Below are 17,282 nucleotides of genomic sequence, written 5' to 3'. Positions count from 1 at the left end.
GAGAGGAAATAAAACTCCTGTGTGGCTGGAGAGACAAAGAACTTCCCTTAAAGGCATGTTGGGATTGCTGTCAACCCACTCACTATTCTTGGTCAGCCACTAACCAAACCAGGCACATTAAGCCAGCATGAAAGCCAAAGCCAAAATACATGCACACACACACACACGCACACAAAGAGCCTTTCTGCATGTCCAGCTCTAAACCTCAACCCATTAATTAAATCAAGGCCTAAAACCTCAGCTTATTGACTCAACCATAACTATTAACAAATCAAACACGCCCCGACCCAAGCCTCAGTCAAATCCTGATGTTCCCAGGCCCGTTTCTTTTATCAACACTATTTTGCTTTTTTCCCCTGAAAGAGAAGATCTCTATGGCAATAGTCCATAAGTAACCCTCATGTCTCTGTCACAGTTTATTTAACAAATGTGTACAACCCAGATCTCCCACAGACTTCTTTTCAACAAGACTAAGACTGACGGCTAGAACACATAACATGATAACATGATCCTTTCTAGTTTTCCACTGTTTTATGTTCAGTACCCAGCATAGGCTTTGTACGTACAAACATGCAGTATATGAAAATACGGATGTGCAAACGTTGGACACAGGTGGACATTCTCTTTACCTCACCCAAGCACACTCATTTGAGGTTTTTCATCTGCAAATATTTAGCCAATGATTGAGAGAACAAAGCAAGCAGGCAGCACATGGCGGCTGCGTGCCTATACCCAGCCACCTCAAGCCTCTGATCATGGTGTCAATTTCCTGACCCCGTCTATGTCTTTTGGCTTGGACATCCTCCTAGAGCTGCTCCTCGATCCTTACACATGCACTGACACACACAGCGAACAATGCCGACTTTCTCAGTAACTGCTGGTGGGCACCGGGCCAGGCCCCCACAACTTTACGTGAGAGACGGCCCTGATGTGTCCCTTTGCGGAGCAACTTTATAAAACCTGAGGACAGACCAGAAACCCACGGAGGGCAGCTGGACTGAGACAGCTTTGTTCTCAGCTGACTTGTTTCCAAAGTCAGTCAGCGGACAGAACTCACATTGTGTGCTTTTTTCCATGAGTAAACTCAGGCTGTCAACACAGCCTCCTCTGCCTGCTCGAGCCACTCGGGTTTGGGTAAAGACTGCGCTCCTTGTACCCCGCACTTGAAAGGAAGAGAAAAAAAACAACATTTAGAATGAAAGATTTTTCTTTCTTCAATGAGCTGCACCAGAATGCATTGTTTACAAAAGGCACCCTTCAGTAGTAATGAGGTAATTTCCACATTTTCTTTTCTAGATCAACATCAGGTGTGGTGTGAGCCTGCATGAAGGTGTGTGTGTGTGTGCATGAGAGAGTGAGAAAAATCGCATATTGTTGCAGGCTGTTCATATGGGTCAGACATTGTCCAATCTTTGTTATCTTACAGTTGTAAAAGAGCATATGTTACCTAATCTGCAGAGAGAATTTATCAAGCCTACCAAATCAGTGCTTTTGTGTATGTGCAAGCTGGAGTATGGCCACCATTATGATACAAATACTGGTTTTGCGGTCGCTGACTCGTTAATTACAGCCATTTATGCAAAGACATAGAACACAAACAACGCTGGATAAAATCCATTTACTGCTGACTTTTTCCATCCGCCCTGTCTGTCTATTGTGTTTATAATTGTGCCAGCTAAAAATTGTATTAATTGGACCTGCAAGAGTTGGACCATTTCCACTGATGGATACAATTCCATTCATTTAAATTACAATGGTATGTCTGCCAGCTGCTTTTCCCAGCGCACTCTAACCCCAGCCATTATCACAACCGAAAGAGTAATCACCCTTCTCTGGGGCACATACAATGCATAGAAAGTGTTTTTCAGTGCAGAACTATGTGCAAAATTGTCCCAGTGCATTTTTTTTTACAGCTTTAAAAAGCTTGAGGCTTTCATATGCAAAACTGGTCTTTAACTGAGCAGCCTGCGTTAGACTTTATTGTAAGTAAAACATTTGCCAATCAGCACTTCCAACTGAAGTTTATTTAACTCCAGTATAGGAATTAAGCCAAAAACCGTTAAATGGGTTGTAGCCTCCCTTAATTCAGGGGTTTTCCCTCATTTTCTATGACACTATTCAGCTACAAAGTTTATCAATGAGAGCTTTGTGGCACTCCTCACTGTTCCCAGGTTGCTTGAGTAAACACTACAGTACAGATACCTAACACTCCTGCTCTATTTATCCGGAGCCAGAAAAATTCAATGTTCCCCTTATCCTCAATTTCATGTGTCAGTTATGTTACCCCCACACACCAAAATAGAGCTCTCACAGTCTTAGAGGGCCTCTCCTCCATGTTTATTCTTGGTCAGGCAGACATCAAACAGTTACTTAACGGCACTGCCGTCAGAGCATCATGCACGCTTGTTTTCTTGATTTGAGGACCGGCAAAGTCAAACCACTATCAGAGCATGAGCAGACTGGAAAGTAACCAATCAGTTTCCCCATCTGGTGGCAAAACTCAGAGGGAGTTTTCAAATGTCAGTGATGAAGCACATCCTCTCAGAGACTCGTGTTGCGCTTTGGAGTCAGCACCCGTCTGGGAAGACCATCAACAGAACCGTCTCTCTGGAAACATTACCAAACCCCAAGCATTGTTATGCAACCTCAGCCAGTATCATTCCCTCTCCTCAAAAACCAGATATATGCAAAGATTGCAAAGCATCTCTCATAAATAAATCATAGTCCTTCATTTTAACGTTCTTATAAGGCACTTATTTATTTACACGTTTTCTCCTGCACTTGTTAATACTGCGTTTACACACTTTTCCCCAGGAGATCTGGGAAAATAACTTTTGGGACCCAACATGAGTCTGCTTTTCACAAAATATCTCTTCCACCCTATGTGTAAACATTACAGGGACACTGAGGACCAAAATAAACATATCCATTTGGCCTCAGTCATCCACGTCTTGAAAGGTAGATACTGTTCTCCTAAAATGCAGTATCTGTTAAGAGGGGCACTTTTCTTTTCCTGAACAGGTTCCAGAATACACTCCTCCCCCAGTTTACCAGTAACCCTGCACCTCTTTCCCCTCTAACAAGGGGTATCAAATCTATTACACTGACTCTGGCTGATGAGTTAAAAACTGCATCCTGGTATTCTAAATGAAGGAGAGATTCAAAACTGGAAAAAAAAATCTCTGGTAAAGATTGGCTGCTATTAATAACTGGTTTTAGAATGCAAGGTTCTGTTTGGATTGTAAGCCATTTAAACCAGGCAAGGTGGAATCTGAAGCCCATAGGCAGGATGTGCAGACCCACCAAATATATCCATGTGGGCCCTCCGTAGGTAGTTGTGGGACTGTGTGAACAGGGCAAACCCACACATGGTCCATATGGGCCCCAAGTGGGTGGGCTCGTGTAGACCAGTACATGTGAGTAGCCCACTGTCAGCTGCCTGTACAATTCAATTTCAATTCAATTTTATTTATACAGCGCCAAATCACAAAAACAGTCCCCTCAAGGTGCTTTATATTGTAAGGTAGACCCTACAATAATACATACAGAGAAAGATCCAACAATCATATGACCCCCTATGAGCAGCACTTTGGCAACAGTGGGAAGGAAAAACTCCCTTTTAACAGGAAGAAACCTCCAGCAGAACCAGGCTCAGGGAGGGGCGGGGCCATCTGCTGTGATTGGTTGGGGTGAGAGAAGGCAGACAGGATAAAAGACATGCTGTGGAAGCATACAAACCAATGTGGTGCCCATAGCAGTTTTGCAGGTAGGTCACTGTAGGTGAGGAAATTCTGTTGGTAGCCCACTGTGGGCTGCCCGTAGCATACCCATGTGGGGGCCACAGCAGTTTTGCCTTTTACCCATTGCTTTGTGGTGTGGTAGTTATAAATTTCCCTGGAAAGAAGATTCCCAGCTCAAACTTGAGTAGGTTATGTCAGGAATGGGGTAAAAATCTAGTGTGAAAATCAGCAAAAGTCAAATATGTGACAGTAACTGCTTTGGCTACTCCTCGTTATTAATGGACGTTTTAGTTCACAACTAAGACCAATTGGTGGCAGCAACGTAGCAAGGGGAACATGTGGGCAGTGCACCCCATGATCACAGAGGACAGCCAACAACTACTGTATGTGCATACTGTGGGTACATTACAAGCCTACACTGTGGGCCTTGTGGATTTGCCTAAAGTGGTGTCAAATGTACCCCAAGGTGGCATGTTTTGGGGAGAGCCTTGTCATGTGTAGAGAGGGGCCTTTGCTTCTCTGACAGGATGCTATAGAGCTGTCGTGGACTGAAGTGGGGCTCTGACTGCACAGTTTATGTTGGATGGCTATGTGAGCTCAGCCATTAGTCTGCCACACTAGTAGCGTAGTGGCTCATGTTGGTAGCAATCACACATAATTGCAGCTAAACCTTCCACCTTAGCCTAGCAAAAAAGTGCTGACAGAGTCAAATGGTTGAAGGTGCTAACAATGTTAAACCTGTGTCCATTTCACTGTGTTAACTCATATGCAATAGAGTCACCAGTGTCTAAACATGAATGCGAGTCCATGTTTGTGTGTGTGTTTTTTACAGAAGAGCTGAGGTGTGCTGGGGTGACGTGCCCCAATCTGCAGGTGCCTTCCTGCCCCGAGGGTTCAGTCCTCACCAAGAGCTACAAGCCTCCTGCTGAATGCTGCCCCTCCGTACCACCCCAGTGCACTTGCGACTTCAGTGCCTGCCACAAGCCCCAGTGCCCGAGCGGACAGCACCCCGTTTCACTTGGTCAAGCCAGCGGTCAGCCAGGAGACTGCTGTGATGTCTACGAGTGTCAGAAAGGTAATTTCACTGATGAGCATGCTACACACTGCTCTTGCTCCAACAATAGCAATTTCACAGTTGATGTGCAAATTATTTTGTTCAATATTTTGCTTTCTTTTTGTTTTTTTGTTGGGTTTTTTTGTAGACGCAGTCATTTCCTCCTCCTCTGTGAGCTAATGACCTTTGTAAGGGAAAATGAAAACTCTTAATTGGATAACTGCTGTCGGGCTGTTTATCAGGCTGGAGCAATGCTTCCAACTGGTTTTCCAAGACATTTTTAGGGGTGCACATACAAAAACGTTTAATTCCTAAAGGGTTATTAGATATAACGTCTTCTTCGTCCATTTCCTCACTTGGGTATTAAAAAGAGAGAGTGACGTGGAAGCAGGCGAGCAGAAGCTGAATGCGCGTGAGAGTATAACACGTCTCTGTCGTGAGGCAGAGGCAGCCAGGAGCGTTAGGAAGGCAGGGAGGGGACCTGCGGTATTGGTCTGTTTACTCTGCGCACCCAACAAATATTCACTGTTTTACCAACAGAACAAATTCACATTCTGGCCCCTGCACATGTATAAATGAGTGCTGTGTCCCAGAATTAATGGTCTTAACAAGCCCGGTGACCAGAAAAGTGCTTAGGCTATGAATTTGCTCAACAGAAGTGCAGTGTCAAAGGGTTCCTGTCTGGTCACACGTCCAAAGGGAAAAGGTTCATAAGTTCATTGATGGGAATGCTTTTTATGTGCTCCAGTCTGCCAGTGGGGAGGGTAATCGAGTCCGGCAGGCCGGCGGGGGCTGAATGGCAGCCGTGGGGGCCATGGGATCAGTGTTTTGATAACAAGTGTCTGCTGTTCTTTGGGTCAGGGGCTTGATGCCTTTTGTGCTGCTCCTACTGTCCGTTAGGCTTGCATGACTGCATGCCGTGTCAGAAAGCTCCACAGGCAGGGACAAGGACACGCACCGGAGCCCTCGTCAGTTCCACAGTCCTGCATAGGCCTCCGTAGCACTCACTACAAATGCAGAATCTTAAAAAAGTCTTAGGTAATGTCAAGTACAAAGCCTATCGTCTAATGGAACACATTTCAGCATGCCCTTGCAGTGTCTCTGTGTGAGGCTTGGACTGATTATCTTGTTTCCATTGCCCACTTGGCTGAGGACTGATGTTTAGTCAGGGTTAGTGTGTGCAGTGACAATAAGCTCCACCTGTGTGTTTTGGCCTCGTCAGCAACGGACTCTGCTTCTTCATTGGCTACAAAACAGCAAACCTGGCAGTAACATCCTGACCTGATGTCATCTGATATTATAGAGGACCCTGTTTGATCCTGTTTGGCTGTGGTCTGCTGTTTATCAACACTTTGCCTGGCACATATTTTGCATATGTCCCCGGCGGTGGATCCGGAGTAGGTTTAGTGCTGTTGAGATTTATGGAGATGTTAAGCAATAAGGCTGAGATCACCGCACTAATCGTTCTTTGGAAACTTAGCTTGACTTTGTTGTAAACACACAGCCAAAAGCATCCATGTCCTCACAGCTTGACAAGTGTTTGTGTTGGTGACATGAGATATACTCATATTTCTGCTTTGCAATTTGAGTTTTCAAAGCTGATGACTGTAAAGTTGATTTTAATAACTCCCATAATTGTTTGTTTCTTGGAAGTTGAGTTTTTGCCTTCATATGCCTGTAAACCACAAGAGAATGACAGTCCATTATGAATGATTTAGAAAGGCTTACTAGCCAATGGATTCATCTCTGCATCCAGTCCTCACCTCAATTTAGAAAAGACTGAACATCACCAAGCATGACTGGAATTTAGACTCTCTGTGCCCCAAGTTGTTTTAGGGATTACCATTAACAAACATTGCGGAAATCACATGTGAGCATCTCCTCATGTGACTTCCTATTGCTTCTGTGAGCGTTAAAAACTCGTTGCCTGCCTTTTGATTTTGGGCAGCTAAAAGCCCTTAGTGCATTTTCTTCACTTAGTTCTGCTGCACGCAAAGGAGGACAGCGGGAATACTGAGCGATAGGGGAAGGGGGGCTGAAAAATGGCAAGGAAGAGAATAAAAGTTCACCAAATCCCTGCTCCACTTTCAACTCAGCTGGCACACCTGATTTGTATTAGAGTGCAGTGCTGGTTGTCGGGAGGCATGGGGTCATTGGCACAGACACTTTGACTCAAAGGTATGGCGTACAGATGCTGCCGTAACCTCTGCTCTCATTTATAGAAACCACTGCCCCCACATCTGCTTGCATTTGTCCAATACATTTATTCACATAACTAATCCACCTACTCCTCTATACAGACTTTCTTACATAACCACATTGTTTCACTTCCCTCATGTTGGCTTGTGTTAGATGAAAAGCTTGTGGCTAGATGAGATCTTTGAATGTTGAGTGACCCAAGCGACTGTGATACATATAAATGTGTAATATTACCATTGAGATGTCATACCTCAAAAATTCTTAAATTGAGTATTATTATCTATATTTGCTATTTCTTCAGAATTGTGGTTATTTTTCAGCATTTCTTGTTACATGTTATTTCATAGCAAAAATTGCAGAGATTCCCAGCCATGTTCTGGGTGTACTTCCGCAGTAGCTCAGGTTTATGTCGAACTCTGTTTGGGTAGAAAAGTTAAAATTACTAAAATAATAGCTAAGCAGTTGGAAACACCCAAAAGTGATACAAAATTTAAAACAAAAATGGATAATTAATGGGGGAAATGTTTAAAAAAGTTAGCTAAACCTATGGTTAATAGCTAGCCACTAGCCAGGCTAGTGGATACATTTTAAGCTAATATCTATATATATAATATTATGAGTCAAAATAGCTAGGTAAAATTATAAACAGCACAAATTCACCTTAACCTAAACATAACAGATGAGCAGTTAAACTGGTCAGTAAGGGTCATGATATAATTAGCTGTTAAATACTAGAGTAGTAGGCTAAAAAATATATGCTAAATAGCTGACATTTATGGGTCATTGATAATTGTGGGATGAAAGGAGTTTGGATTCAATTTAAAATTACTTCAGTTCAACACATTTGAAGATTAGACATGTTGGTAATGAGAACTTTGCTCTTTCAGGGGAAAAAGCACTGAAGACCACTGACCAGTTAGCATGTGAACAGTATTCAGAGCTAGTTGACTGTGCACAGGATCAGAGTGCAGTTTTCCAATGTTGCTGCAACTAAGCTAATTCTTTTCAAGGTTTGGCTAAATCCAGCCAACAGAGTCTAAATGCTTGGATGCTTTGTGGGAATGGCAGGCCAAATCATTGATTCACTCCACCTGCCACCAGCACGCTGCGCCCAGCTTCTGCCAAAACGTCAGACCCACCACTGCTTTCTTTTAGTCTGCATGGCAAGAGTCCAGAGCCATCTCAAGACTGGATAGGTCCCTGTGAAATTCCTCCTCCAGTTTCATTGTCTGATAAATACCATTTTTGCCCCATGGGGCTTACCTCACCCATCAGTCTACCGCAGCACCATTTGGTTCAGATAAATATTACTATCAGTAGTAGACAATGAACAAATGTTTACGAATTTGTAATTAATTGTATAAAGTTGTGATAACCTCTCACTAATCAAGCTTGACGTGTCTATTTTTTTTAAAGGCATTGTTCTCTGGTGGATCTGATGAAATTATTCTGGTGTTAATCTTAGCCAAATGTAGGACAGCTGACACAGCGTAGTGCACTCGTTTATTAGAGTTTATTGTCTTACTCAGATGGAGTCCAGCTTAAGGTTGACAGCCTGTGTCTGATTTTTCTTTCCCTTAGTCACTCCCAAGTGTGTCCACAGTGGGAAAGAGTACTCTGAGGGAGAGGTGTACCGCATGGACCCGTGCTGGCTGTGTCAGTGCCGGGGAGGAATCTCCTTCTGCTCCAAGGCAGAGTGTGCTGAGCTGGACTGTGAAAACTTCTACATTCCTGAGGGAGAATGTTGCCCCGTCTGCATAGGTACACACATTTGCTTTATTATTCAGTTAAACTGTGTCACCTTTCGCTGATTATTACACTGTTAAAACTGGTAGCCGTAGACATGGTTGTGCCAGAGGTTTCTTCCTGTTAAGAGGGAGTTTTTCCTTCCCACTGTTGCCAAAGTGCTTGCTCATAGGGGGTCATATGATTGTTGGGTTTTTCTCTGTATGTATTATTGTAGGGTCTACCTTACAATATAAAGCACCTTGAGGCGACTGTTGTGGTGATTTGGCGTTGTATAAATAAAATGGAACTGAATTGAATGGTGGCATCGACTAAAACGCCTATATGCCCAAATGATGGGGAGAAAAGATGATTCAGCAGCAGTGAAGGCGATATTAAGACCTACTTTAATGTCTTTCTCACATAAACAGCTTTCAGAGTCGTTAACATACCTGACGAAAAGCGGTGCAACAAAGAGTCATCCCCCAGTCTTTTCCGCTGGGGAGATTTAAAAACACAAAAACCTTTTTTCACTGTGTGCGCCGCAGCTCTGTAAGATCTGGATCGTGGTTAATGTTTAAAAGAAAAATGGCCTCGCGGCGCGTATGGCAACCACATTAGTCTGCCAGAAGCCTGTGGATGGAGACGGTAGCCTTTGGCCTCTGACTGCGTGGCTACAGTCGATCAGATGCATAAAAGGAGGAGTGGGGGGGAAGACGAAGAGAACGAGTGCAGAGGAGAAATCATGTTAGGTCAGTGCTAGAGGTACAGCTGGAATGTGCAAGCATTTAGATGGCATGGAATGCTTTCATCTTTTGTTTATGGAAATCTGTACTTTCTTACTGCACTGGATGCAATACTTAATCTAGGTGAAAAGGTAAGACTTTCTGTGTGTGATGATTCTCAATCAATGTTTCTTTATAAACAAAGGATAAAAGGACCCATTTGAAATGGAAAGCTATGAATGCGGGTAAATTAAGAAGCAAGTTACCAAAAGAAACCTGGGAGCCATTGGTATTTTACCTCATCTTTCATACAAGACTGTTCGAAAATTTGCTTAGGCTTGGAGTCTGTTTAACAGAAGGAAAGCTGGATTTTAGGGAGTGTAAGAGACAGGACTGTTGCAGCGCGGAGACAAACTGGATAGCTTGGGCTCTGCTGCATCGCTTAACTCTTTTTCTTTTTTTTAATTCTCCAGTTTCATGCATCTGAAATGCTAAAACAGACAGAAAGAATCTTTAAAAGTTGTAAAACAACGGTTGGAGGTGTGTGGGGCTACCTGCGTTTCATTACGTGGTACAACAGAACAAATTTGCTGGTCCAAAATTTAGAATTGCTAAGGTCACAGGGTGCAAGAGGGGGAGCCAAAAAGTTTTGTCTGCCCCACAGAAGCGCCTCATGGAATTACCCCAGCTTCCACTCAGTAATGCTACATAATGTTTGGTTCTCAAATCTGTTGATATTTAAAGGGAACGGTGACAAAATAATAAAATTGGCTGTGGCGCAAGCACAGGGACTATGTCAGTGGAAAAGGAAAGAAAAAGTCCTGTTCACGGTCATTACATCCGACCTCAAACACTCAAGCTCTCAAACTCAACTGGGACAACAACATTAACGTTTTCATACTTTCACCCCGTTTTAAGGCTAATGGGAACGGATCCCAAATTTCCAAAAGTGCTTTCTTTGCTTTGGAGTAAAATTTACATGATGAAATGATTTCTCAGCTATTGAATGAAGGAATGCTTTTACCCCATTATAATGCACAATGTGGACACTGTGGACTGTCTTTCTGATGTGAACCTAAATCCCTACGCAACGCTTGTCACAACGCCAGGAGCCTTTCTCCATTTATAAATGTAAACGAGTCATTGACATTCATCAGCGTTTTCTTCATATCTCTTGTTTAACTCCTTCATTAAGTATCCAATTTACCACAGTTAGGCTCTCACTTGTTGTTAATACAAACCCAGTACAGGATCTAAGAACCTGAGCTAAAAATGATGTCAGCCTTTCTTTCCTTCGTACCTAAACCCACACTGTAAACATCTCTTTCTTTCCTCTCAGATGTGGAGCTACTGTCAATGGATAGCACCGAGGCCAGCTGCTGGGTGAATAATAAGCTGCGAGCCCACGAGGAGCAGTGGAAAGAGGATGACTGCACCTTCTGCCAGTGTGTGGATGGAGAGCCGCACTGCACAGCCATGGCCTGCAAACAGAGTTGCCACAACCCGGTGAAGATCCCCGGAGAGTGCTGTCCCTTCTGTGAAGGTACGGTATGCAGAGTTGTGTTGTCCTTCAAATGAGTTACGCATTAGCACACATACCAAATGCAGGGCACTCCTGCATCCCTGCAGCTTTTCTACAGAGCCCACTCAACATGGGCTCATTAAAGGGGGACGCCACAGTTGTCCTGGTTCAATCTCTGTCTGCCTCTGGCTCCTGGGGGGCGTTATTGTGGCTTCCCACCCTCATTATCAAGAACATTTGTGACACACGCTCTCTCGCTCTCTCTCACACTCACACTACAAAAACATTTGTTGATTTATGTATCTGTGCATTGTCTAATTTATGTGTTCCTGGGGCTGAATGTTTGTTTTTTTCTTACAGGAGCAACAATGTGCATTTTTAATTTGTAGTCTATCCTTTTATTTTGTTTCCCACCACCCTCTTGTCCTGAATTTGACATCCTCATAATAAACCACATATAACTGTAATAACAACTGAAACAAACAGAAGTAGAACAAATTTTAATTGCAAAAGGTGCCAGAAAGGGCAGGATTTAAAAAAAACAAAACAAAAAAAGTTCAGCAGCACAGAGCATTTTTCTAGCCATGGGGTTCTTTCTGTTCTTTTTATTACCTTTGCCCACCAAAATGAGACCCACCTGTCTGTGTGTGTGTGTGTGTGTGTCTGTGTGTGTGTGTGTGTGTGACGTTACAGCATCCTTTTAACACAGGAGGCTGTATAATTGAGGTAGAGCCTTTTTTTTTTCTTTAAGCATAATTAGTTACAGCTCATTGGGTGCTGTTCCTCCCACCGAACGTGGCAAAAAGCGTGCAATGGGAACAGTGGTGTTACGGGTCCGTGCTCGTCTTGTTCCATCCTCATTTATTGTGGCACCACAGTGGAGTTGGCTCAAAATCAAGGGGCAAAGGATGCTTTTTAGACCCATTCAGCTTATTAATAGGAGACAGTTCAGCACAATAAGACAGAGAGGTAAAACCCCCCTTAAGGTGCAACCCACCCCGGTGTAATTGCTCTGCATTTATCCGTAATTACTGTTTATAAGTAGGGCAGCGTAAATAGGTAGCTATTAGACTTGGCACAAAAAGCTCACATGGAGTAGAACAACTAAAGGGATTCAAGCACACAAACATAAAAAAACAGGAATACATTCATAACAGTACCTTAAAAGTTCTCACTCTCTATTATCTCTCTCTTTTTTTAACAGAGCCTTCTTATGAAACTGTAAGCCCTTTGCTATGTCCTCCCCTGGACAACTGCTCCCTGTCAGTGAATGACTGCCCCTATGGTTTCCAACAAGACAAGAATGGATGTCTTCTTTGCCAATGTCTCAACAGTAAGTCTTGATTTTTTTTTTAGCTCACCGTAGAGGGTTAAAGTTACTGGGAATGAATTTTAAACGCGTGACGAGATGATGCATTTCTTCTCACGTGCCACGTCTTGCAGTCCCGCATTAAAGCTGTGGACAGTGCTGTGTTTACCCGTTGCAGCCACTTGGTTTTGACAGCAGCGTAGACATGTTGATGTTCATCACAGCTTATTGGTGTTTTACAAGGTTCTTTGTGAGCAGGAATGTTGCTGCGAGCGGCTCCATGGCAACTCGTGCCTTTTGCCTTTAATGGATTGCTGTGGTCGTGATCAGATGACCTCCTTCTCAACTCTTTCAGATGACTCCTGCCCTGACCTGGGAACGTACTGTTCCCTGCAATGCCCAATGGGATACGAGAGGGATGATTTTGGATGCGAGGTGTGCGAGTGCAGCGTGCCCGTGCCAAAGTGCCGACCTTTGAGCTGCACTAAGACCTGCCCCTACGGATATGTGTGAGTACACCCACTGATCTGCTGAGTCCAGCTGTATGTTAATTTTTTCATTCGTGTTTTTGAGTCTGATTTAAACACACGTGTCTGTCAGTGCTGCGCTTAAAGTTTCAATGGCTTTGAATCTTTCAAATATTAAAATTACGTCAGCGTCTTAATGATCGCTTCACAGTCCGTAGCTGCGTTTACTCCAGGAAAAAATGGCTTTTAAAGAGTTTTAGTTTTCATAAAAAATGCAAATCATTTTCTCCCAGCCATCCGTCCACTGCATATTTGTATGGTTAAATAAGATTTTCAGTACTTAATAATATTAAGTGATGCCCTTCCAAAGAAAGTATACCAGGCAATTGCAACAGTAGTCATCAAAGTGCCTACTTTGGTGGCCAATCCCGGGTCTCTGTGTTAGCTTGTGTGTATATTTGTGTGTGAGTCATTTGCTGTGGGGTCCGCACTAGCCGCTCGGCCCTCTACAACTCCTCTCCTCCTAATCCCATTTAACCCAGTCAAACATCTGGAAGTGCTCTGTACTGGGACGCTTGGTCCCCAGGCACCATTCTCATTTAATTAATCATCATCCTGTCTCAAAACAACAATCAAAAACACATCAGGACAAAAGCAGACTTTAGGAAATATATACAGTTGGGATCCTTCTGATATCGCCACCGTTCTTTCTGTAGCCACAGCTCAAGAGGGGAGGAGGATGAGCTGGATCCTGCAGGGAAGAGAAGAGCAGGAAGTCCTGGCTTTATCCTTCATAAGCAGCTGTTTTGGTCTAGCCTTAGAAGTCTGAAATCCTCTGAGAGCTTGCCAGTCTTACAATGCAAATCTTTCTTCTCACACACAACCCTGAACGCAGCCACCGCAGAGAGATGAAAAAGCACAAAGGATCTCTGTGTTTATACTGGGTGTATTGATGACATCCTGTGAGCATTGTAATGTACAGTACGTGTTCAAAAACAAATGGCGCTGGCCTGTGAAGCGAGAGGAATATAAACTGTGTGTTAAACATTCCTAAATGAAGGACTCTGCGGATACTTCTCATATCTGAAGTTTTTGTTTGTGCCGTCAGGATTGTTTTTTTTCCACCTTTCATAGCTCAAACTCACAACTGGGACCACACAGGTTATGAATGGCATTCTTCTGGCCATTAAGGTTGCAGCCTGCTGGAAATTGTGCAGAGCCAGCGCTCCCAGGCCGGGGGGCCCTAGTGTCTCCCCAAACCCCTCTATCCCCCCTGGAGCCCAAAGTGCTGCTTGGCATTCAGCATACTATCTTTAAACAAAGCCTTACTCTAATAGTGCAGCGCTCTCTGCCTCTGTGTTTGTACAGTGAGGCTGTAGCCAACCCTTCACAGTGTTGTTTCAATAGCTGTTATTGCTGTTTCAGCATAGATGGGGTCCCCTGTTTGCTGAGCCTGAAATCCTGTGTCCTCTTTATGGGACACGGCTCTGCATCACAGGGTCGAAGGCCTCTTTAATTTTTCACCCTGGCAGACGAAGATTAATAGAGTAATTATCCGGGTATAATGAGGCCACCGTGTGAGGTAGGAATCATCACGTACCTGGAGGGTAAGACAGAGAGGAAGTGGCTGGGCGAAGATGGATGAGACAAGGTTAAACAGGACTAGTGTCTAGAAGGAGACAAGTGCAGACACACAGGTTGTACTTTCACTTGGGTTTTTGCCAGTTTATCAGCGTGCAGCTCATTCATGTTTTATTAGGTGGAATAATTGGATCCAAGTGGTCTATTTCCAGACACTGGAAGCAGATCAGATCAACAAAATGTATGTTTGTGAAGAAGTCCCTGTCCCTTCCTCTAATTATTGGACCATAATGTCCTGGTGGGAGCAGTAATTTGTAAATCAACCAGAAGTTTACAGTGACAAGGACCCAGTTCTTATTTTTTTCCATCTTTTTTGATGAGATCGATAAGATTTTATTATTCACAGTAATGCTAATCTAGCCACTCTTCTTATATGTCTTATACGAGGCTTTCAGAGCAATAAGAAAGGCAGGAAAGTGAATTGTGAGCATCTGAATTGGTGAATTGGCTCTTTTTTTTCCAGAGGCTTCGGGCTGGTATGATGTGCAAACCACAGGGATCTCACATGTTGGCCCTTTATTTGCTCTTCTTCAAAGCCAGCTAATATAGAGAGGGGAAAAGCAAGTCCAGATGTTGATTATTCATGACTGAAACATCTGCGTTTCGCTCTATCACAACACCATGTTTTCCTCTATGTGAAGCAATTTGAAACCACGTTTGAGCTACACAGGAGTGGCATTGTTTAGTCCTGACACTTTGTTTACTTCCTCACACACTCTTGCAGTAATTAAGGATTTTTCGTGTGCACTTCATCACGCGTATGTTTGTTCCCCTGCAGCAGGAACAAGCATGGCTGCGAGATGTGTCGCTGCGTCAAGTGTCCTCCCTTCACCTGTGACAAGCACTGCGTCAATGGCTACCGGCAGAACAGGAAGGGCTGCTCCATCTGCATGTGTAAAGGTAACAGAGCTCTCTTATTAATCAGGTGCGCGTCGTGATTAAAGGGATGCTTCGCTGGCTGTGTTACTTAAGCAAAAGACACAAAAGAGTCTGTCGTTTCGTGCAGAAGTTTGTAACTTTTTTTGTCTAAACATTTAGGCAGAAATGAGATGAGACACTAAAAAGCACTAACTGGAAATTCATGTAAAAAAATTTTGAAATGACCTGATGAAGCTTAATCATCCAGGTAATGGTAAGCAAACACTACGTCCAGGTGAACAGGATCAACTGTCTGTGATTTTGTAATGACCTTTAAACAATCGAAGAGCTTTATGAGCCAATATTTATTACTGAATAAACATTTGAAATTAATGATATGATGATAGATTCAAGATGGATACAAGTGGTGACACAAAACTGTGAGATATTACTAATAATTGTACTGTGAAAAAGTCTTGAACCACTCTTTATTTCTTTATATTTTGCTTCTAAGGAGCAAGCCTTCATTGTAATTAAAGTGGTCTTTGGTCAGAGTTTTTCTTTTGGCACTTTCTGCTTTTTCAAACTGGAAGAATTAAGCTAGAGATGCTAGAAGACACAGAGGGAAGATGACTTGATGATCTGACAAGAGACAGGGGAAGACCGAGACAGTATATACACATGAGGGTGATTAGGAGAAGTGGAGACACTTGGGAACACAGTTGGAGCAAACTAGACATGACGAGAGAGGGGAAGGAAAACTAAACGTAACACGCATGGGACAAGAGACTATCACAATAAAACAGGAAACAGACAGACACCAGCCGCAGGAAAACATGGGGAACACAATGAGACTCAGACTGACTACATACAGAAACACAGAACAAGAGAGTGCGAGCGGGGAACAGAGAGGGAGACGGGCAGAAAGAGAGATGGAGAGAGGGCGAGAGAGAAAGCGTTACACCGGATTTGACATTCATAAGCAGACATGGTAGACTAGCGGTCCCCAACCGCCCGGCCTACCGGTCCGTGAGTCATTCGACGCTCAAGTGTGAAATTTATGGTTTTCGGGTTTTTACCGTTAACTCGGTTTCCCTGGGTCTTTTCCCGTGTTGTAGTTGTGTGTTTGAAAGAAATATTTACGCGTTACCATAGCGACCAGAGAGCATTGAGGGGCAGAGAGGAGGATGTTACTCTCAATGTTGTTGCTGCATTTCACGAGGACGCTGCTAATAAAGTTGCACAATTACACAGTGAATTCACGTTTATTAATACCAGATTTTGTCTCGGTCGTATCGTTTTATTTTGCTGTATTTATCCGCGACACCTTAAAGGCCGGTCCGTGAAAATATTGTCTCCGATGCGCAGGGGAAGACACAGCAAGGAGACAAGACAGGGAAGACAGACTGGACACGAAAGAGCACAAAACAAACAATAACAAAGAACTAGAAACATAACAAACGGTTCTCCAAACTGAACATTAACATTTCATTCACCTGCAAGAAATGAACAAAAGACTAAGCAAACTCAAAAGCCTGGGTCAAAGACAGAGGACTATGACAGATTGATCCACAGCTCTCTAAAGCCTCAGAAAGGGTCTCAGTGGAAGGGCGTCTGCCAAGAAGCCATTATTGAGGAAGGGAAGTAGAGAGAAAAGGCTGAGGTGAGCCAGATTACACAAGAACTGGACTGAAAATCTGTGGCAGCAGGTTGCATAGAGCGATAAATCAAAAATGTACAATTTTTTGTTTAAATCATCGTCAGGAGATAGGAGGAGATCAGGATAGAGGTAGGAACAGCGAGTGTCTACAGCATCTGTGAAACAGCCAGTGGACCTCGACATTAATGAAGCTCTGGGATCCTCACAACAGAGATGAAGACAAAATACATCAAAAGAACAGCTATGAATGTCCTTCAAAAAGCCCGGAGAACTATTCATGATAGCTACTTAAAGATATGACCTAAAAGCTGGACTACGAGACTTTAGTGGTTAGTAAAAACATTGACTTTCCATCTCATTAGAATTGCACAAACTCAGTTTT

The 17,282-nt window shown here is 43.4% G+C and overlaps 1 protein-coding gene across 4 annotated transcripts in view; it reads left to right on the top strand.

Moving 5' to 3' along the window:
• Positions 1-17,282, top strand: part of crim1 (cysteine rich transmembrane BMP regulator 1 (chordin-like)) — a 62,836-nt gene that overhangs the window by 34,448 nt on the left and 11,106 nt on the right. For all 4 annotated transcript variants that reach the window (XM_040042735.1, XM_040042734.1, XM_040042732.1 and 1 more), the window contains 6 exons: positions 4,573-4,815; positions 8,575-8,754; positions 10,783-10,986; positions 12,170-12,298; positions 12,630-12,783; positions 15,161-15,282. In XM_040042735.1, the coding sequence (XP_039898669.1) occupies positions 4,573-4,815; positions 8,575-8,754; positions 10,783-10,986; positions 12,170-12,298; positions 12,630-12,783; positions 15,161-15,282 (1,032 nt within the window). The remainder of the gene's footprint in view (positions 1-4,572; positions 4,816-8,574; positions 8,755-10,782; positions 10,987-12,169; positions 12,299-12,629; positions 12,784-15,160; positions 15,283-17,282) is intronic.

This window comes from Simochromis diagramma, unplaced genomic scaffold, assembly GCF_900408965.1.
Source record: "Simochromis diagramma unplaced genomic scaffold, fSimDia1.1 OVJJ01000304.1, whole genome shotgun sequence".
Classification (NCBI taxonomy): Eukaryota; Metazoa; Chordata; class Actinopteri; order Cichliformes; family Cichlidae; genus Simochromis; species Simochromis diagramma.
Note: the sequence above shows the minus strand (reverse complement) of the source record. Positions and strands in the feature narration are given on the sequence as shown.